We start from the raw sequence: 23,514 nt of genomic DNA on the forward strand, positions 1-23,514 counted from the left end.
GACGATTTCCAAGACCATTGCCCTTGATTAGGAATGAAAGCAACTGTACGCTATACTGTCTCCTGTCCTGTCTGTATTTATGATCCAGGATTGCGCACTGAGCGCCTCCATTGTCTGGCCAGTAGCAGTAGCAGCTGCGGAGCGGAGACAGCGGAGCGCTGATCTGAGCGCAGGGGAGCAGCGTCACTGTGACCCCGATATTCGAGGGAAAAAAGGGCGACCTCTGGTTGGAGACCACCAGAGCGGACAGACAGCGGGGACAGCGACGTCATTTTTTTTCAAAGGCAGACCGTCGTTTTTTAGCGGTCAGACGACAGCAACAGTTGTCACGATGTCTGACATCAGATGAGGCGCGAGCAGCGGAGTGAACATTGCAGCGCCTCTTCGATCTTGGCCGGGCGGGATAATGTCCCGCCTGCAATGATACAGCCGTCACCTGGGGCCACGAGGGGAGTGTAGCCTACAGCTGCGTGTCATTCTGGGCTTTTCGGCGTCATTCACCTCGTCAGCCATCCCCCCGGTTGTGTCAAGGTTTTTGTCCACGGGTGAGGGGAATCCAGCCGTCGGGGCGGGCTCATGTTCCGCTCAGCCGCGAAACGGGCTGTTGCGTCTGCGGAGAGTCAGAGCTGACGAGCCTGCTGAGACACACGGACAGACGGGCGGGCACACAGACGGGCAGGCCGAGAGACAGACAGGAACGAAGGGAGGGGGGCGACAGCCTGTTTAGGCTCTCTCGACCCTTTGCGGATCGAGCCGAGCCCCCTCCTGTTTCACCCAGAGCCCCCACCCATTTTGCCTCCCGCTTTGGATGGGGGGAAAGCAGAGCACGGCGGGGCGGCCCCGGGGTGCTTTTCCTGGCGTCTCTACGGATGACAGCGCGGTGCCACCCTCGGCCCACTTCGGTCACTACCGGACGAGCGGCACCATGGGCCTAAGGAGCCGCTCGGTGAGCTCCGTGGCCGGGATGGGCATCGATCACAGCCCCGCCGTGCCCTTCGGCTTCTACACCCCGAGAGGGACGGACTCGGAACGAGCCGGAGGGGGGTCAGGGGGCACTACCGCTGCTCCACAAGGTACTGGATACCAGGACACTGGGGGCGGAGGGCACCACACGGACGGGGTGCTCTATCTGGGGTCCCGGGGGTCGCTGGCTGACACCTTGCCCCTGCACATCGCACCCCGCTGGTTCAGCGCGCACAGCGGTAAGGGCTCTGCACACACACCAGCTTGTACATCTATCTTTGTGAGGACACTCATTGAATACATAATGCGCATAAATGCCTGACCCCAAAATTTACCCTAACTCTAACCTAAACCTAATCCAAGTCTTTAAAGGTCTGTCCCAAAGTGAGGACTGTCCAAAATGTCCTCACTCTGAAGGTGTTATTCTCAAATTGGTCCTCGGTTCTCACACACAATGACACCCATTGGACAGAATTTGAGTGATGGATTAATCATCAGAGAAAACCTCATACAAAAACATTTGCCCCGGACTTCCACTCCAATACACCTACAACTACGCAAACACCTTGTTTACCTGCTGGCACTGTGGGAATGGCATCAGTGCAGTGTCATTTCATGTCAAGGGAAGTCCAGTGTCAGTCTAAGGATGCTCAAAGTGAGAGAGAGACAGAAAAAAGCAGCTGACCCGTGTAAAACACATTTCCCTGAGGTGGCTGAGGTGTCTGGAAGAAAACACATAAAACTTGTGTTAATAAGTAAATTTATAAATTGAGAGAAATGTATTTGCTGTGTATGTGTGCGGGTGGGATATTGGATTTGGTGAACACAACATTGCAGGGCTTCGCTCTGTCTCGACTGTCACCGCTGCGCCGTCTGCATAGGTCATCTCTTGTTGTGTGAAATGACACTAATACGCCTGTTGCCAAATCTGGCTGAGTCAATTAGCCCGACGATTAGAGAGGACAGAGGGAGGAGAGACAGGGGGAAGGAAGTAGGAAAAGAGACGGAGGAAGAAGGTGAGGCAGGGAGGGAGAGGATGGAGAAAAGGGTTGAGGTGTGTGGGTGTGTGGGGGGGGGGGTTCATGCTTATCATCGGCTTACCGCTCGCTCCACAATGTGTTTCTGTGTGTGGCTGTTGGGCCAACGGGTACACTCACACACCTTCACCTGCACGCACACAAACACACACACACACACACACACACATATGCCTACATACAAACAAATCCTTGGCCACAGCTGGTTCCCTTCCAACTGCACACATCGCCTACAGAAACACACACAGACACTTACACTCATACAGAATTAAGTTCTTAAGGAAGATTATAGACACACTTTCCTTCTACATGCACAGACACACACACACTCACACTCACAGCAGGCTCAGCCAGGTCCCCAGGGTCTCATTACCAAAGCCATGGCCAGCTCATTGCAGGAGAATAGCAAGTTGGACGTCAACATCTCGGCTGTTTTTCCTTGTCTACATTTCCATAGCGACTCTGATGTGCCTTTATATCAGTGGGAGGAGATAACAGAGTCTTGTTTGACTCTGTTATAGCTAGTGGCTAGCGGCTAGCGGCTTGTTGTGGCTGAAGAGGTGATGCTTCATAGCAACAAGAGAGGCATGCAGGAAAAAAAAAAAGATCTAACCACAAATTTAATCAAAAACGTGTTGCCGATAGATGCGGCACACCTCCACCTCGGGTAAGATCTAATGACAAAAGATAGACAGGCCATTAAGATGAGTGACAATTGTTGTAGTGAGAACTGGGGAGGGGGGCATGAATGACGATACTCTAACTGTCTCTGTCAGAAAAGTTGTGGCTTCAATCTGTTATTCTTTTTTTCAGTGTTTGAACATGTGTGCGGTCAAGGGTGGAGGCATATAAGCTTACAGGATACGGTCTAAAGGTTGCTCGGAATAAAATGTCACGTCTTTAATGCCGTAACCATAGACTGTATATAAGAAATGGACATAGTCACCATGTCCATTTCTTAGGATTTTAGCTTAATGCTATATAAGAAATGGACATAGTCGTCCATTTCTTATATAGCATGAAGCTAAAATCCTACAATCCTACCTTACAGAGGAACAGACTCTGCACTAGGAGTGTAAAGGTACGTCTACGCATCCTGAACTGTTGAGTAATGGTCGATCTCTTCAGTACTAAACTTTTGTTTCAGTATTGTTTCCCGCCAATTAGGATTATTTCTAAACTTATGGCAAATACAAGCTTTAAAGAGTGATTTTCATCTGCAAACCTTGGGTCAGTTATTGTCCCCTAGGACAGCGGTTCCCAAACTTTTTAGGCCGCGCACCCCCTTCTACATCCCGACCGGGTTCGCGCACCCCCCCCCCATAATAAAAAATAAATAAAAAGAAGCAACAGAGCCTTTTAAGCCTTCATAGCCGCATAAGAATCGGACCAATGAGAGAACAGTTTGCTCGCGCGTGGCGTTTGTTTACAAGATTTAGTCCGCTGTTAAATGTTGCAGTGTGAACACAAACCGAACAAAGGAGCAACTGCAACAAAGCAAACGAACTGAAGGTGTGAAAACGCCCTGAAACACTGCAACAAAGTTTCAATAACTTTCAGTTACACAAGGCGTCACTTTTAAAGAGCAATACGGATGCGAGCACACACGCACAGGCTCAGAGGCAGATTGTCACATTTAATTTACAATTAATGGCCGACTAATGAAGCCAGGATGTCTTCGGACAAAGCATCGATGCGGCGACACAGTGTTGTTGGACACCGGGATCATGTCCAACTTTTTTGCATCTTTCTCTCCAATCATACATTCCACCATCTCTCTGGCAGCTGGCAAGCTCACGTCTTCAGTGATTGTGTGCGGTAGCCCCTTTCTCGCTATTCTGTAACCAGATATGAAACCCGTAGTGCGTCATTTATAGACCCAACACATGAATGAGACTCCAGTTGTTTTTGGCTGTTTTGTAACTCCTCCAATTTGGATATAAACAATGTAAGGGGCTTTTGACTTGCACTGGCATGCTTGGTGTTCAGGTGGCGACGTAAATAAGAGCTTCAGACTGTTAGCCAGAACCTCACTGCACACCACGCACTGTGGCTTTGGGGAATCTGCGTTGCCAATCCAAGTGAAGCCCAGACACAGATACTTTTCATCATATTTCCTCTTGTTTTCCCAGTCTGATGCTCACTCTCGTTTCCTCTTTTTTCACCTTGACTCCGCGATGGGCCGATGTGCTCCCGATTTGTCTGTGCTATCCCTTCCTCCTTTTCGGTCTCCTCCGTCTCATCTTCCTCTGACTCTGGCTCGATTTCTTCTCCCGGTCTCTCCCCAACGCACCTCTCCGTTCCCCTCGCCTCCGATTCCTCTCTCTCTCTCTGTCCCTCTCCTCTTTTACGACTGATAGCTTCAGATGTCCCACCTGACAGTTTTTAAATTAAAATTACATTTTTTTTAAATATTTAATATTATTACACCATCAGACCGCCATTACACTTTTCCTCTCGCGCACCCCCTAGAGGCAGCTCGCGCACCTCCAGGGGTGCGCGCACCCCACTTTGGGAATCCCTGCCCTAGGATATATGATCGGGAAGTGGGTGATCGGGAAGTGAGTGACACATGTTGTCGTTCCTGTGCAGCATTAATGAGCTGATACATTTTATGATCGATGCATAGACTTGCTCACTCACCGATACCAGATCCAGCATTTTACGCCGTATCAGAGCCATTTCTGATACTGGTGGTGTATCAGGGTAGGAAATTCACATCTTTTTTTGGGGGCAATTTTTGCCCCCACTGACTGAAATCCAGGGGCATTTTCAAAAAATTGGGGGCATTTTTTGAAACTTGTGAAATAACATTTAACCTTTGTTCAAAATAATACATATAATACATACAATATATGAGCAATTGTCATCAAATGGCAATAATAAGACTATTAGGCAGTAGCATACAGATTCAAAGTGTTTTCTTCGATTTATTTAACAAAAAACAAACATAAATCAGACAATCACATTCAATTTTATTCTTATTTCTTTGTGGTTATTTATTGTTATTATTAAATGTTTTAAACAACTATTAACAATTATTAAGTCAACGATGCCTTGATTACATATATATCAGTCATTGTATGGAATTATTGAGAAAAGATATTTTGGTAGCATCCTCAAATATTGTGATATTACCCATTTCTGTCCTGAACTTATGCATTAGTCATTGTGTGGAATTTTTGAGAAAAACATTTTTATAGCACCTTAAAATTTAAAAAAATGTGCCATTTGAAGGTACAAATTCAGTTCAGAGTTTTTACTCAGTAAAATATCTTAATTGACTGTCAGTCAGGTATTATTCATTTCCAGCAACCCTCAAATCAAAGAAAAAAGACACTTTACGCACAATTTAGGTGTATTTTCCCTTTAACTCACGAGATGCAGGTAGCATGTTTTATACTTAATGTGAATATAATTCATTTAATCAAATTTCCATTATGCAATTTGTATACTTTGTTGGCATCTTATTCTGAAAACCGGATGTTCGTCTGAAGAAACCGGATGTTGTCTCACGTTAATCTTTCCGTTAACTTTGAAAGTCCTTCGCTCGCTCCCGATCTCCGCCGTTTAAATGCGTTTACCGTGAATTTCAGCATGTAGGTGCACTAACTTGTAAGTGTCTGCTGAGTTGACCGCAGTCTCGCAGTCACAGGTCTGTGCTCCATTTTTTTCGGGGGCATTTTTTGCCCCTCTCCTAGTGATATCAGGGGCAAAATGATATTTCTTCGGGGCAGTTTTGCCCTTTGCCCTCGTGTATTTCCGACGCTGTGTTATACCGGAACAACTGTAATTATAGTACAACACACAGCAGAGAATACTACTGGGGTGTTGTGTTTGAGGGTTAAAATAAAAGAACCACACCCTCAGGATCAAGTCCAACGTGATGCCTGTAAAGCCGCGTGCTGCTTTTCTGTGGTTTGGCCTCTGCCTGATCACACCTAGTAAGAGTAGGCATTTCAAACCCCGGAGCTTTTCAGCTGCACGTCCATTTCAGAGCAAAAGAACTAGAGCAAGACTCGGTTGAGGCTTCACTTCAAATCTGTTGGGACTGATGCAGCTGTGCTCCCACCTAGCGATAGGAAGGACAGGCTAATATGAATTTAATACAATCAGTTTGTAATTGTTCCCAACACGAGGAAATCATCTCAATGAAAAGGATTTTTATTATTATTTATTGTGAATCTCTTTCCAGAAAAAAGAAGATAATTGTTTTTTATTTATTTATAGAATACTACTTTAAACAAATTCAATGCTCTTCATATCCGATGCTTCATGCTTGTTTATGCTGGAAGAAGTCTCCTTCGTGGACCATGAAAATGCATCTTTCCTTTTTGAAATATGGCTCATTTCAACATCTTCATGTGAAACCTAACTAGTTAACCTTCCTTCAGTTAGGTAACTTGTCACTGCCAACATTATGTTCAGTTCGATTTTTGCCATGAATGTGTGTTAATGAAAGTGTTAAAAGGTTTGATGGTGTTAAGGATCACATAAGGTCTTGAACTAGACTAGATGAAATGAGTTTTGTGTCACTTGTCTATATTTATTAGTGTTTATTAGCGTATGGATCAGACTGGGTCATAGAATGTGGTTAGAGAAGATACGAGATACCAATCGTGGTTGTCGCTAAACGATCCACCGGACAAAAACTGTACAAGTTGCTCCTCTTCTCGGAAGCTTCTGTTGAGTCTGTTGAGAATTTACAAAACAAAATATAGTCTGAACAAACCCACATAATATGCTACTTCATATATGACTGTTGCTCCCAGTTTTGTTTGTAGACATTAACAGGGGGATTATCATTGTATGTCATCCATCATCCTTCACTGTCATTGGGTTAAATAGGAAAGGATGGAGTTAGGGCTGGGCGATATGGCCTAAAAAAAAAATCTCCGATTTTTTTACAAAAAATCCGATTCACGATTTAAATAGATTTTTTTCCCCCAAAATTTTTTGCAGATGACAGAAGCTGTTGAAAACAATTTTTTCTTTTATTTTGTGATGATTTTCCCAAGTAGGTTGATAAAAATAAAGTGCAAACAAAACCTGAACATTGTAGAAAGGTGCCTGTAGTATACAAAAAGTATTTGGTCACTCTTTTGTTTGCCTGAATCATTTAAATATAAAATTTAATTAAACATAACATTAAATGGCATTAAATAGTAGCCTTCCATTGTAAACAACTGTGCAAATGTAACTTTTTACAGTAAGCTTTTCTAACTGAATACACTGATACAAACACAGCATGAAATAAAATGTATATGACCCTTTAACATTCACATTTTCAAAAGTGCAACATCTGATCTAACATCAACATAACATATTTTGCACAGTAAATAAGTGCATGTAAACAAAATCAAGTGCATTCACAACATAACCAACAGTATTAAACAGTAGTGCATGTTTTTTCTAAATATTTTTTGCCAGGAAGACAAGCCTGTCTACTACCTCTGGCTTCAGGCATGCACGGTGGCATGTAACAATGCCCCCCCCCACACACTGAAAAGCCTCTCAGAGGGGGCACTTGTAGCTGGCACAGAGAGGTATTTCTTTGCTAAAGTACTTAGCCTTGGAAAGTTAAGTTGGTGACGCTTCCACCAGTCAAGTGGATCGGTGTCTGGGTCAACCTGCTGGACCACAGGTCAGTTGTTGCGGAGTAGAATGACATCCCCTCCAGCTCCGCAGAGATCCTTTGGCGTGTACTATTGTACAGCCGAGGCAAGGCAACGTCAGAAAAATGTTTACGGCTTGGTAGCACGTACCTGGGGTCCAAAGCTTTGAGACGGTGAATAAACCCCGGCTTTTCCACGGTGTATATGGGCACCATATCTTTTGCGATATACATCGCGACTGCATCCGTGATGGCTTTCCACCGGGCACTCTTCTTCTCATGCGGAGTACAGTTGGTGAATGTCTCCAAAATGCTGGGTTGTCGTTGTGAGGTGGCGGCGGCGGCGGCCAGCAGTGAAGCTGCTGGCCGCCATTGTTTTAGTTTGTAAACAATGCGCGCGCACTCTACTACGGGAACCCAACGGGGGGGAGGGGTGGGGGCGATTTTCTCGATTTTCAATAAAACACATCGCCTTAAAGCACACATTCGAATTAATCGATTAAATCGATTTATCGCCCAGCCCTAGATGGAGTGTTGGTATGCTGCACAGAGCCAGACTTTCCTGAGGGATTCTTTTAGTGGTTTACTTACCCTCCGCTAAGTCCCACCTCTCAAATGCAGAATGACCAGCTAGTCACAGTTAAACTTTGTTTAGTGGTGATACTTGTTACCCGGAGAGGTTGGAAGGAGATATAACTTACCTAATTTAGAGAAATTCCTGACGACCCCTCTCCAGTCTTTCTCATTTATTCGCTAAAAAAAGAAAGTTGATGGAAACAGCACCTAATTTGTGGTTCTCTTTTTGCTTCATTTCAAAGTTTGCTTAAATGTTCACTTGACAATTGAAAGAAAACATGACTATAGTGACCCGATCAATCAGCATTCTGTGAGCAGCTAAAGGCAGATACAGTCGTGGTTTATGTGTGACGCAACGACACGGGGAGTTGACTATTTTGTTCAAAGCGATGATGAAGGGGTTAGCGTAGATCCTGCAATAGCATCAGTTATATCAGAACTGGAGAGTATTTCTTTATTGAAGAGCAAAGAACGACACTCGCTTTTCTCGATGGAAAACATGCTTTCGCTCTTCTCCCGACTGGCTTTGGTAGAAGTTTGATTGACGAATGATTAATCCAATCACCTAACAATATATTTTTACCTGCCCTTTTCCAAACAGTTCCTAATAACGGCTTCTGGCTTGTTCTGGTTTGTTACATGGTTTGTTTACAAAAAAACATGTGGCCAGTCAGGTTGGTGGGCAAGAAATGTAATCTATGTGCCAAAACACTGTAACCCCGGTAACCCCGACTACCGAGGTTAACATATTGCCAATAACACTGGTAAACTCTTCCGACCTTTTGACTTTGATATCACTTAGCATGTTAGGTCACGGTAGCTATGTATCCTAACACTGCTGATGGAATGCACTCTAGAAGAGAAGACAGTAAATGTGAGTTACATTTAAACTGAGTTTTTAACACCAGATTTCTGCATAATAGAAAAGGCAATCTATTAAACATGTGGTGTCACTGTATTGTCTGAAAGAAATGTTTGACTCTGTTTGACTTTGAGAATATGAGGCGCTGTCTGACATTCATCCCATCTGACAACACCAACCCATACCTCTCTCAGTCCTGTGGAGTGTTACTACCAAAAGTGGCAATATGCTAGCATTATCAAATGATGAAACCGAAAGCAGATTGAAGTTTTTCTGTGAAAATGATATAAAATTAAGAAAGGGGCAGGCATGGCAGATTTGTCTAGCTCAGGGCTGGGCAATTATTTTTCCCAAGGGGCCACATGAGAAACAGGGACTGTTGTTGAGGGCCGGACCAATAGACTGAACTCAATCCTGCTCTATATTATTCCACCTCTTTATAAAAAGCAGTATGTTGTATGTTTTTGATGAGCTGTGAGTGGTAAGAGTAAATGTTATGATCAGTGGTGGAATGTAACTAAGTATATTTGCTTCAGTACTGTACTGAAATTCAAGGTACTTTACTTGAGTATTTATATTTTATTTAACTTTGTACTTCTACTCCACTACATCTCAGAGGGAAATATTGTACTTTTTACTCCACTACATTTGTCTGCCAGCTTTAGTTACTAGTTACTTTGCACATTATAATTTTTCAAACCTTTCCTAACTGAACAACAGAGTATAAAAGAGTTAAAATGAGCTCCACCTAAAACATCTGCAGCAGGAATAATCCAAACAACATATACATTTGTAATATCCATATATAATAGTAGAACACTGACGGGGATCATGTTTTTGCAACATTTGTAATTTCATTATGATAACTATTACTATACAAATGACCTCTTTCTGTTTTTCAGTTCAGTGTGAGAAATCTAGTCTTTGTTGGGCTTGAACAAGTGCACTGAAGTCAGGCTGAATGTGTGAGATATGAAGGACAGCTGACAGGTGATGTCAGTGAGAGAGGTTCTGTATCTGTATTTGTTCAACTTCATCACGGAGAATGTTTGTTCACAGATGTAGGTAAATCCAAAGAGAACCAACATCTTCTGAGCATGCCTCCTCATGTGTGGAAAGTTCTCCTCTTTGAGAGAAGAATACAAATCCAGCAGTGATACTGATTTAAAGTGCTCTGCCAGTACTGTATCAGACTGCAGGTCAATGAGTTGGAGCTGAACATCACTGGGAGCATTATCCACACTGCACGTGAAAGGAGAAGAAATCATGTGCATTTCACTCTCAACTGTTTTGAAGTCTTGAAATGGCCTTGAAAACTCACCATGCAGTGCCCCTAACATGGATGAGTACCTGTGGAGATGTACAACTGATGGTGTGGCTTCTTTCAGGGTTTGCAGGTGGGTGAGAGTGTTACCTGCATCTGGCTTGAAAGAAACTGCAACTTTGTCATGAAAGCCTTCACCAGGCTACATGGTGTCATGCAAAGAGGCCCTTGCAGTTTGGTATTCAGATCATTCATTAGTGCAGTCACATCAACAGCAAATGCAATATATGTCATCCAGTTTACATCAGAGAGCTCTGGGATGTCCTTGCCTTTCTTCTCACAAAACTCTTGTAACAAAACGTTAACTATTTTAGTTACAACATCAATAACATGGTTAACTTTGAGCACTGACTTACACAACACATTCTGATGTAATACAATGCAAAAATACCAAGTTCAGTTCTGGGTTGATTTCAGTCACTTTATCTTGCATCCGCTTTAAAAGTCCGACATTTTCCCCGTCAGATTTTTTGGACAACCATTGGTTGTGACACACCAGTTTGTCCCATTTCAGTCCCAGCTTGTGGAAGCATGCATTTACCTCCGTGAACAAATCACTCCCTGCCGTCGTCCCTTTCATTGACTGCATTGCTGCCAGCTCCTCTGTAATCATGAAGACTTTCGTTATCCCACGTACAAAGATGAGTAACTGGGCTGTGTCGCGGACATCGCAGCTCTCGTCCAGAGCCAAGGAGAAAAGTTCGAAATTGCCAGCTTTTTTTTTTGCAGCTGAAGCTCCAGATTTCCCTCGATGTCCTCGATCCTCCTCGTTACGGTGCGCCTGGAGAGCATAGTCGTGCAAACTCCCCATCAGAGAATGGCTTACTGTTTTTTGCAATTCTGTGGGATATCACAAAGCTGGTCTTGGCGGCTGCATTCCTGGATGTGTGAAGCTTGGGAAAAAGGCCTTGTTGCTTTTGCAGCTTAGATAGCAAAGCCTCAGATGTCCGTGTTCGCTCTGCATCAGTAATTCTTTCGTATGTCTCCGCGTGTTTCCTCTCGTAATGACGATTCAAATTGTAATCCTTCAACACTGCGACTTGTTCTCCACAAACTAAGCACACGGCTTTACCTTTGACTTCAGTAAAAAACACTTTAAAGTCCATATTGTGTTAAAAACTCTACACTCTGTGTCAGTCTTTCTTATTTTGAACACAGGCTGACATTTCTGAGGGCTAACAGCTAAGTCACATCTCGTCATACCTGCAAACTTGTTGCTTTTCGGCGAAATTCGCAGTTTTGAATCAAAATATATCATCCACGTGAATCGTATAGATCCATAGAGGTTTTTTTTATAGAGGGGGGGTTCAACTGGCCAGCCAGCGTTTCTCAGATTGGAGTCATACGAGGAGAAAATGTGATGTCGTGATCTTCGCAATGGAACATCTTTGACGTGTCGAGTCTTGGCCAATCAACGTTCAGATGTCTACAGCGTCTTCATTTCCCTCCGTCACAGTTTAAGTTCCGTTATGTTCCGTTACCGTTCAGACTTGCTGGTGTAAGTTAACGTCCACTGCATGCGGAACTTTGTCGACTGTTAACGTTCGTCATTATCGCGATTTAGACGGAAAAAACATAACGTGATGAAACATGCAGCCCTCCGTGTTCTGGTTCAGTTCACACGGTCACTCCGTTAAACCGGAACACCGGCGCATCTGGTTGCAGGTTGTTTTTTAACTCAAAGTACAATGAGGCGATTTCGTGGTCAGAATAACTTTCATGACCACGAAACATGAGATACTGCCCAGATACTGATGAGATGATGAGGTCAAAGAGCTTCAGGGAGAGGAGGCTGTCTGTAGCGCAGCTTGATGCAGGGCTGAGCTATGAGTGGAGCTGGGCCTGGATAAAGGTGGAGGTCTAAACAGACGTGAGTACAGCTTCCTGCAGTCACAGTGTTTTAAATACATTGATAAGGCAGGGTATGCTGAATGCAGCCTCTGCCCCAAGGAGATGAACTACAGCAACAAGGGCTCACATGTCCTCTCATCACACTGTTTACTGTGATGACCACAGCCAGTGTACCAACAGTCCCACGTTGCTCTCAAGAACCCTGAAGTAATGAGAGGGTTAAGGTGCCTGTACCTTCATTTCAGCAGGTTGTTAATGCAGAGGAGTGTATAGATCACAGCTATTATTTTACTCTTGATAAGCTACTTTAGCCAGAGTAGATTATCATTTAATTTAAATAATTTAACTGGATTGAATGCATATTAATTGCAAATATTAGATAGGCCACAATTCCAACAGCTTTACAGTAACAGTAGAAGTTAATATGAAGCCATACAGTAACAGGGTTCAATGAAAACTAATCACTTTATTTTGTACAGGCGATGGTTCTCACTACTCTTGCTATCTTTGTTTTTATATGACTAAAACTTTTGAAAGTGAGACCTCTGTCTCTTTGGATTTTGTCTAAATAAAGGTTAATAATAATAGAGCTGAAATAGTGATTAATAACTGAATAATAAATTAGTTTTTTGCTTAAAGTAAATGTCTTATCACTTAATTTTCTTCTCAGAGTACACCAGAATGCTACATTTTAAACCTCAAATTTAAAATAAAATTCTCGGAGCACCCCCCCTCCTCCCCCGACAGGGTTTCGGGCTTGTCACCTTTTTCACCTCTCATGAGTTTGCAGGTATATCTCCTGTAAACTCAGTTCGCCAACACATTGCAGTGACGCTGCTGCTCACATACGTTCATTGACATACGTAAATTGAGAAGAAAAAAAACAACAAAAGTCGCCTTCAAAATAAAAGCAATGCAGCTCTATTCTGTTCATGATGTACACTTATTTACGTTTTATTCCTAATTTACCAATGACCTTCCGCGGGCCGGACGGCAACAGCTCGGGCCGTACAATTTTGGGGTTAGGTATCTTGCTCAAAGACACATTGACATGCGACTAGCGGAGCCGGGGATCGAAGAACTGATTCTCTGATTGAAGGACGACCCTGCTCTCCACTTAGCCACAGTCGCCCACATGCATTTCTTAATTGATGATTAAAACATGGATCAGCCTGTCTCATAATAATGAATTATATCCAGAAGAGGACAGCTGGACTGTACATAGCGACATCCATCGAGAGGGTCTACTGGTCTAAATCAAACCAGTGCCTGGGAGCGTAATGGCTGCACAAACAACTCACTCAGATCAAATCAATAGCACTGTAAAATCCTGACTGTATTCAAAGCTCACATAAAATATCTGCAGAACAATAATTACGGAGCAGATGAAGGCACTGTCATTGTTTCCAGTCAGAGCTGTTATCTGTGTTAACAGTAGTTGCTTTGGTTGATGAGTGTCAATAGCTGCAGAGTACAGACAGACGTCAGAGAGGAGGAAGGGGGAGTCTGCTTCAACTGTGCAGTAAAATAAGGATCACAACAGTCCGGGGGCAGACGAAGAGATGAATCATCCAGCCGTCTACTTTATGGTGCAGAAGTGAGGAGGAGGAGAGGAAAAGGCAGAACAGAAGGGGAGAAAAAAGGCGAGACAGAAAGTTGAAGGGGGAATTAATTTAAGTGCACAAGGGAGCAATAGAAAGGAAAAAAGGGAGAATACTAAGATTAAATAAAAGGAACATAGCGGCGGAGAAGAGAGTGAGAGGTGGAGGGATACAGAGTGGTACAGAGAAAAGGAGGAAGGGAGTCAAGTGGGACAAAAAAAGGGCGGATTGAACCGAGAGAAAAGCAGAGAGCGGAGAAAATGACACAGATCAAATGTAGGAGGAGAGAAAAAAAAGCAAGTGTGGTCGAGTTTAGAGACTGACTTGCATCTGAATTTCTCCTTATTGTGGAATTGTGGTGCAGCTGCAAAGTGCTCAAGCATCTTTAACAGGTCTAAAACACATGAGCAGCCCAGTAGTGACAGCTTTGCCATTTACCAACTGTAAGGCAAGGCAAGTTATTTGTATAGCACATTTCAACAACAAGGTAATTCAAAGTGCTTCACATAAAACCATTAAAAGCATCAAAACATAAGGCAAAAGGAAAGGAGATTTAAAAACAATTAAAAACATTCATTGCATTAAAACATTTTTTTTTAAAACAGTGTAAGAAATAAAATACAGTAGTAAAATGCAGGAAATTGATTAATATATTAATTGAATGTGGTTCAATTAAAGGCAGCAGCAAACAGAAAAGTCTTCAATCTTGATTTAAATGAGCTGAGGGTCTCAGCAGACCTGCAGCTTTCTGGGACTTTGTTCCAGATATGTGGAGCAGAAAAACTGAACGCTGCTTCTCCATGTTTAGTTCTGACTAAGGGGTCGGGATGGTTCATAAGGTAGCAGCAGATCAGAGATGTATTTTGGCCCGAAACCATTCAGTGCTTTGTAAACCAACAGCAGGATTTTAAAGTCAATTCTTTGTTGGACAGGAAGCCAGTGCAAAGACCTCAGAACTGGAGTGACGTGATCCACCCTCCTGGTCTTAGTGAGGACTCGAGCTGCAGCGTTCTGAATCAGCTGCAGCTTTCTGACGGACTTTTTACAGAGACCTGTAAACACACCGTTACAGTAGTCCAGTCTGCTGAAGATAAATGCGTGGACAAGTTTTTCCAAATCCTGTTGAGACATAAGTCCTCTCATCCTTGATATATTCTTCAGGTGATAATAGGCTGATTTTGTAATTGTCTTGATATGGCTGTTCAGGTTGAGGTCTGAATCCATAACTACACCGAGATTTCTGGCTTGGTTTGTGGGTTTTAACATCAGTGACTGAAGCTGAGCGGTGATTTTCAATTGTTCGTCCTTGGTACCAAAAACAATTACTTCTGTTTTATCTTTGTTTCATTGAAGAAAATTCTGGCACATCCAGTTGTTGATTTGTTCAATGCAGTTACCCAGTCCCCTGGTGACATAGTTATGTAGATTTGTGTGTCATCTGCATAATTATGATAACACACTTTGTTGTTTTCCATAATCTGAGCTCGTGGAAGCATGTAGATGTTGAACAGAAGAGGCCCTAGTATTGAACCTTGGGGAACACCACATGTCATTTTAGTCAGTTCTGATGTGTAATCAGCTACAGACACAAAGTATTCTCGGCCCTTCAAGTAGGATTCAAACCAGTTAAGTGCTGTGCCAGAGAGTCCCACCCAGATTTTTAGTCTTTCTAGGAGTATGGCATGGTCGACCATGTCGAATGCAGCACTGAGATCTAGTAACACTAAGACTGAACTTCTGCCATTGTCTATGTTTAAGTGGATGTCGTTGAAAACCTTAACAAGAGCAGTTTCAGTGCTGTGGTGCTGTCGAAAGCCTGACTGGAAAACATCAAAGCAGTTATTTACGGTCAAGAAGTTGGTCAGCTGTTGGAAAACCGCTTTTTCAATTATTTTACTTAAAAATGGGAGGTTTGATATTGGCCTATAATTTTTGATCGTTGCGGAGTCTAAACTAACCTTCTTTAGGAGTGGTTTAATAACTGCAGTTTTTAGGGCTTGTGGGAAGACACCTGAGAGAAGGGATGTGTTTACAATTTGTAAAAGATCAGTGGTCATGCAGTGTGAAATATTTTTGAAAAAGTGTGTTGGTAGAATATCCAAGCAGCAGGAGGATGACTTCAGATGTTGTATAATGTCTTCTAGGCTTCTACGGTCGATTGAATGAAATTGTGTCATGATATTTGAATGGATGTTATTCAGAGATCGGGACAACACATAGCCTGTGGTTGATGTGGAGGCACTGACTGTCTAATTTTCTGAATTTTGTCAGTAAAAAAGGAGGCAAATTGATTGCATGCCCAGGTGGATTGGAGTTCAGCAGCTACCGACACTGGAGGGTTTGTTAGCCTGTCGACAGTAGCAAATAAGGCGCGTGTATTGTTCTTGTTTTTGGTTATGATGTCAGAGAAGAATGACTGCCTTGCATTTCTAAGTTCCAAATTATAATTGCGAAGTCTCTCTTTATAGATGTCACAGTGAACCTGGAGATTAGTTTTTCGCCACCTGCGCTCAACTTTCCGACACTCTCGTTTCTCCATTTTGACCAACGTAGCATTTCTCCAAGGAGATCTTTGCTTACCCGAGACAACCTTCACTTTAGTGGGTGCAATGGCATCAATAATATTTTTAACTTTAAAATTGAAGCCATCTACAAGCTCATTGACTGAGAGGCAAGAGAGGGCTGGTGTGGAGGAAAACTTCTGAATAAAAAGTTCACTGGTGTTTTCAGAGATGTAACGCTTTGTCACAACCTTGGTTTGGACATTTGTGTGCAAGGAGATTGCACTCTCAAAGAAAACACAGAAATGATCAGAGAGTGCAACATCAGTCACAGCAACCTTGGAAATGTTTACACCTTTGGTGATGATTAGGTCCAGAGTGTACCCCCTGTTGTGGGTGGGTCCTGTCACATGCTGAGTCAGATCATAGTTATCAAGGACACCACATAGTTCTATAGACTCTCTGTCCTGGGGATTATCAACATGGATATTAAAATCACCAACAATAACAACACAGTCAAAATCAAGACAGATTACAGACAGCAGTTCAGTAAACTCATCAAAGAAGGTTGCACAGTATTTAGGCGGTCTGTAAATGTTTAGGAATAAAGCTTGATTGGAATTCAGAGCCACATATTCAAAATAACTAAAATGACCAAAGGGCATCTGCTTGCATTGAAGAGAATCATTAAATAAAACAGCAACTCCACCTCCTTTCTTATGCGCTCTTGTTTCGCTCATGAAACTGAAGTTGGGAGGTGTTGATTCAATAAGAACAGCTGCACTGTTATCTTGATTTAACCAAGTTTAAGTTAAAAACAAAATGTCCAGTTTGTGCCTAATAATAAAATCATTGATTAAAAATGTTTTTCCTGACAGACCTGACATTTAATAAAGCTAAGTTTAATGTGGTTAAAGCTTTCTTTGCCCAATTTATTTGGACAGGCTGACGAGGAATGTATGCTAAGTTTGATAAGTGTCACGGGAGTTCACAGATAGACAGAAGTTAATGGAAACAGGTTTTATTTAGCCTGACTAAGACAGGAAGGTGTGGAGCCCGTGGTCCGACACCCGAGTGGCATATCGACGGTGTGAGGCCCGTGGCTCGACACCGGAGGGCTGGTAGCTTGACGGCGTGAAGTCCCATGGCTCGATAACAGAGAGTAGGCAGATCGACGGTGTGAGTCCCGTGGCTCGACACCGGAGGGCTGGCAGCTTGACGGCGTGTGTAGTCCGTGTAACACAAGGAGGGCAGAGCGGCGGAGTGTAATCCGTAGAACACAAGGAGGGCAGAGCGGCGGAGTGTAATCCGTAGAACACAAGGAGGGCAGAGGATGCCACGGGGTTGAAGCGGGTGAAAGACGGTACGACCTGACCACCCCAGACTGCAGGACCAGAGTTTATATAGAGACAGGGGAATCATTAGTGGGACCTGAGTCTGGTGTGTCAGGCCGCAGGAGGTGATCGGCTGGAGTGTCCTCAGCTGTGCACAATCACGGGTGTGGCCATGGGAGGTGTCTCGAGGCAGAGGACAAACACAGAGCACATGGCACACAATAACGAGAATGAGTAGAGGAGATCAGGGGAAACACACAACTGGTCAGACAGGGATCCTGGATCCTGACAATAAGTTTGCATGTTTACTATTGTTTCTTCGCAGCCTCACCTTTCTTTTTCTATAAACTTGCAGGACAGGAATTGAAACGGCTAGCTGCATACAGGGCCCCGACTTTTCCTGGAGAGAGTCATTGGTATCATTAGCCTTGTAGCCTGGACCCAGAAGATATCAATTATTTAGGGGAGACAGAGGATGGTTGTAGTACCGTCGAGGAGTGGGGAGAGGAGTGTGTTTGGTTCCAGCAATGACCAGCTCTTTCATGTGGTCAGTGAACTCCAGGTGGGGGGAGGATGGGGAGAGTGTGAGAGAGGCTTGCGATCCAAAGTATGGACCCGAAGTAGGTGCTGGGGAGGGAGGTAAAGACTCCTCGTCTAGGAAGGGTGGGGAAAGTGGGAGTTGCAGTCCAAAGTATGGACCTTAAGTAGGTGCTGGGGAGGGAGGTAAGGGTGGGGAAAGTGGGAGTTGCAGTCCAAAGTATGGACCTGAAGTAGGTGCTGGGGAGGGAGGTAAAGACTCCGCATCTAGGAAGGGTGGGGAAAGTGGGAGATCGGAGGCGGTCCCTGATGATGAGGTTGGAGACTCCTCCTTTTGGCTGTCGTTAGGCGGGGGCATCCTTCCCGTAAGGTCTCCATGGCGATGCTGTGTGGTTATCTCTTGTTTAGACTCCTCTTGTATCTTGTCCTTGGCAGTAGGGACAGACGAGTGACGCAGGGAGAAAAATAGGTTAGAGGTAAACAGTTTTACCCCTGACTTGTTTAGGCAAACTCCATGCGCTGTAAAAACATGTCTGCGCTCCCAGAAAAGGTAGAAATTGTTGATAAAATGTACTGAATGGTCAGTACATGCAGTTGACAGCCATTTGTTCAGTGCAAACAGCCTGCTGAATCCTTCATCTCCTCCTCTGACTGGTGGGAGAGGGCCACTGATGAACACCTCAGCCTTGACCGAGCTGACTGTGTTTAACAGATCAATAAAGTCTCGCTTCAGAACTTCAGACTGTTGTTTCACAATATCACAGCTTCCTGTATGCACAATGATGTTTTTCGCTGTGGGATAGTCAGCTACGATGTCCAGAATTTTGTCTCTCATGTCAGAGACCATATCTTTCGGAAAGCAGAGTATTTTGGTGTTCTTGCTGCACAGTTTTCTGACATCTTTTACAGCATAGTCACCAACAATCAGAGTCTCAGGCCCAGTCATTAGCTTTGCCTGCGGCCCTTTCTCACATTTACTCTCAGTTCTTACCCTGCTTTGAGGAGATAGCTGCTTATCCAGGTCATCAGATGGAGATTTAGGATCCTGCGACAATGGAGCAAATCTGTTTTGAAGTTGTAGGCTTGGTTGTTGTGGAGGTGTTTTGCAGGTTTTACTTTTCTTAGCTGTCCTTGGCTTTGTCCATCTGGGTGCAGGGGTTGAGGAGGAGTTCTGCCTGTGTGCTAGTGCAGGCCAGCCAGCCGCATCACAAATCTCAGGGCGCTGGGCTCTGCCTGTTAGTCGTCCTCCCACATATTTTCTCTTCGGCTTTGCACCGAGAGAGTTCCAGGGAGGACTACCATTTGAAGATTCATTATCTGCTCTCTCCTCCTGTTTCTTGGTAGGCCTGGTTGTGCTAGTTAGCTGTGTCTTAGCTAGCGTTTGTCCAGTGTTTTGAGTCCATGGTAGAGTGGTATCATTCCCACACAGTCCATTTGCCGCCACGTTTACTTCTAGTCTGTGGATTTTTGTTTCCAAGACTGCAATCTTCTGTAGGAGTTTGTAGTAGTCATCCGTGGAGAAGGGAGGCATCTTGCTGCTACTTAGCTTTAACTTAGCTGCTAGTTAGCATTAGCCAACAATCCAAATAGCTCGACGACTTGGTGACGTAACGTTGAATGAGACATTTTTCGGCGACCAAAATGTTACAATGAACTTTCAAGTACTAAAAACACTGTGGAAGAGTTAAAGTGAACAAAAACACTGACAATGCCATTGTAGCGACCTGTCAATCACCGTGTAGCCCCACCCTAAAGCATACTCCCCTTTATGGTCTATTTGACTCTAAATGGACCATCATTTACGAAATAAACATCATGCTCCATTGAAGAACACTTGAAACTGGAGATTGAGACCTGTCGAGAAGAGTTGAGCTCACAGAGAAAGCCGCCTTGGATACATACTACACGATCAGGAGAAGGTCAGGATATAAAAAGCATAAAGCATATACTCAGAAATCAATAGTTAAAGTGTAATCGAAAGATAAAGTGTGTGATCGTTACATAACGAATGTTTAATACATAGAGTGATTTAACAAATGTAAACCTGATATTACTAATAATATGTGTATCTGAGTATAGTGCAGTCTGGGTGTAGAAAGTACGGAGAAAGAGGAAGTGAGCTGAGTGCAGGCCTTAAGAAAATAACGGCTGCAGAGAGAAGGAGAGAAAAATCGGATTAGTGTTTTAAAAGCAAGCGCGTGCTGAATAAAGCGATTAACAACTGTAACTGATTATAATAACTGTAACTGATTACAACAACTGTAACTGATTACAACAACTGTAACTGATTATAACAACTGTAACTGTGATTATGATAACTAATCTGTGTTAGAAATGTGTGAGTGTAGGAAAAGGGGAAGTGCAACAGATGTTGAACACCCAGACACGCGCAGAGCTTGATTAAGTAAGCGCCCAGACAGGGAAGTTGGGGTGATTTCGTCATGCACACACACCCAAAATGTAGGTACTTTTCGAAGCACATGCACCAAATCAATGATGTCATGTTAATCATGGGCTGAGGGAGGCCGTGTTGAGGAAGAGGGGGGAGAGACACGAGAGGCAGCCCAAAAGTGTTATAAAATAAGTAACTTGCAAACAGCAAGACGGGAATTCACGATGGGACGCCGACCGAGCCATCCATGGAGAAACACTGGACCTCGTTCGACAGCCGCATCGGAGGACTTCGTCTCTGTTCACGGAAAGAAGACCACTGTTCGTGGACAAAGATTGAAAGACGGAGAGTTTCCTCTCCCCACTGCTCGACTTTAACAACTGAACAACGGAGGAACGCGGCAGTCCTATGTCGAGAAGAGTTGAGCTCACGAGAGCTGCCTCGAAAACATGCATACACGATCAGGGGAAGGTCAGGATATAAAAAGCATAAAGCATATACTCAGAAATCAATAGTTAAAGTGTAATCGAAAGATAAAGTGTATGATCATTATATAACAAAATGTTTAATCAATATGTAACGAATGTCTAATGCATAGAGTGATTTAACAAATGTAAACCTGATAATAATAATAAGTATCTGAGTATAGTGCAGTCTGAGTGTAGAAAGTACGGAGAAAGAGGAAGTAAGCAGGGTGGTTGCTTCAAGGGATGGGGAAATAATGATGGTTGAGAAGAAAAGACACAAAGCACAATAATGATGAAGGATGAGATCAATAATCATTTTATAAGCAAATGTGTACTAAGTAAACTGATTTAACAAATGTAAAAACTGATTAACAAATGTTCTGTGTGACCGGAGCCGAGATGTGGGAAGAGTGTTTTGTCAGGATGAGTCAGCAGAAAGAGTGAAGTTAGGAACAAATGTGCGAGTGTAGGAAAAGGGGAAGTGCAACAGATGTTGAACACCCAGACAGGGAAGTTGGGGTGATTTCCTCATGCACACACACACAAAAGTTAGGTCATTTTCGAAGCACAGGCACCAGATCAATGATGTCATGTTAATCACGGGCTGAGGGACCCCGTGTTGAGGAAGAGGGGGGAGAGACGCGAGAGGCAGCCCAAAAGTGTTATAAAAGAAGTAACTTGCAAACAGCAAGACGGGATTTCGACACGGGTGCCGTCCAAGTGCACCGATGAGGAGATACGGACGATAGCGACTGATGTATTGAGGACTTCGTCTCTGTTCACGGAAAGAAGACCGCTGTTCGTGGACAATAAGATTGAAAGACGGAGAATCACCTCTCCCCCCTGCTCGCCTTTACCAACTGGACAACGGAGAAGACGCAGCAGCCCGAGAAAGACTTTGTACTGAGTTTTGAGGACTGTTGAACGGACTCTGCTGCAGAGCAGGAGGACCGAGGGTCTGGCCAGACCTTCGCTCCTAACAACTCCAAAAGAACCTTTTCATCGCACCATTGGACATCCAGCTCCAACCGAGCCATGTCAGCATCTAAAACTAATGAGTATAATCGAAGAAGAAAATTAAAGTAACAAATCAAGTGTAGTGACATTTTATGTGAGCTGTAGCTTAACCCTTGCAAACTAACTAAAATATAACCTGCAATAAATATCTAATCTGCATTTAAAGTAAATTTCTCAAGTGCATTCATTTGCTCAAGTAGTAAAAAGTTCCTCCTGGCAGTAAAAAGTTAAAGCCATTGTATGTCTAACAACTGAGTTCTGAAAGGTTATCCTAGAGACCGAATCCACTTAACAATCCCTTACGGTTTTAGAAAGAAGTAATCCTAGCCGTTAAAACCTAACCTGGCATTTACCAAGAGCACGGATCCATAAGAGGGAAGCTGCCATAACCGACGCGACTGGTAGGAGCGCCCGGGGTCAGGGTGGCCCCTCGACCGAGTGCACTCAGACCGGAGGAAGCAGGGTAGACGTCGGGAGTAACGGCAGTTAGAAGAGCCAGGCGAGTTCCCTCGCAAGAACACCAGCTCGACAATCTTTTAATAGAGAGCTGAGTCAGTAAGTAGCCCCGTATCGGGCCAGAAGTACCCCAGGATCTAACAGACCATAAACTCATGTTCACAATGTTTACTGAGGTAATAAATCAAGAGAGAAGTGGAATCATTTTCTCATAGACTTCTATGCAACCAGAGAAGTCGCCTCCTGATGGACAGTAGAGGTTTTAGGACAGTAGAGGCTTTAGACACTTCTGCATTGGCTTCACTTTTTAGAACCGGAAGTTGTGGCCTGGCAGCCTCAATTAACTGCAAGCATGGCTGTAAACTCTTCTTCATCTTGATGTAATAAGCCAAAATTATCCTTTAAGACTTACAGGCTCTTGTTTTTTTCAACGAATGTCCTGAGGACATTTGCGTGCTAGTTTTCATGGCGAATGTTTTTATTATTTGTGCTGATATTTGTCTTTTCAATGTTGTTGTACTTAATGGATATGTGATATCCTTGCTCCACCTTTAACTGTAACCAGGTTCCCTTTGTCACCTCCATTTAGTTTTTTCCACCTTTCTTATGTAGCAGCAGGAGTTGCATTCAGAACTCCGCAAAGAAAGCAGTACATACACAGACAGATACTAGACCAGGGGTCTCAAACTCATCTTCACTCTGGGGCCACATCAGCATCGCAGTCGCCCTCAAAGGGCCGGTTGTAAATGTAAGACTATGTAAATGTAACTACTCCTAACATATTGGTAAATAACTGTCTCTGCATTTGATTATTGTTCATTCAAGTGTAAAAATATTGTACATGCAGTTATATAAATGTAAAAATATATTTAAGCACATTTCCGTTGTTATAACTTAAATCCTTTTAATGTAGGGTTAAGAAACCCACATTACTCTATCAAAGATCAAACTATTAAAGAAAATATCAAAGACAAATATCAAA

General features: G+C 43.5%; 1 protein-coding gene across 1 annotated transcript in view; it reads left to right on the forward strand.

The window, feature by feature from the left end:
* Nucleotides 1–690: 690 nt before the first annotated feature.
* znrf1 (zinc and ring finger 1) overlaps nt 691–23,514 on the forward strand; it is a 72,454-nt gene continuing 49,630 nt past the window's right edge. Inside the window, exon 1 of the mRNA XM_079280921.1 lies at nt 691–1,202. Coding sequence (XP_079137047.1) covers nt 809–1,202 — 394 coding nt within the window. The 5' untranslated portion in view covers nt 691–808. The remainder of the gene's footprint in view (nt 1,203–23,514) is intronic.

Source organism: Melanostigma gelatinosum (assembly GCF_949748355.1).
Source record: "Melanostigma gelatinosum genome assembly, chromosome: 1".
Lineage (NCBI taxonomy): Eukaryota > Metazoa > Chordata > Actinopteri > Perciformes > Zoarcidae > Melanostigma > Melanostigma gelatinosum.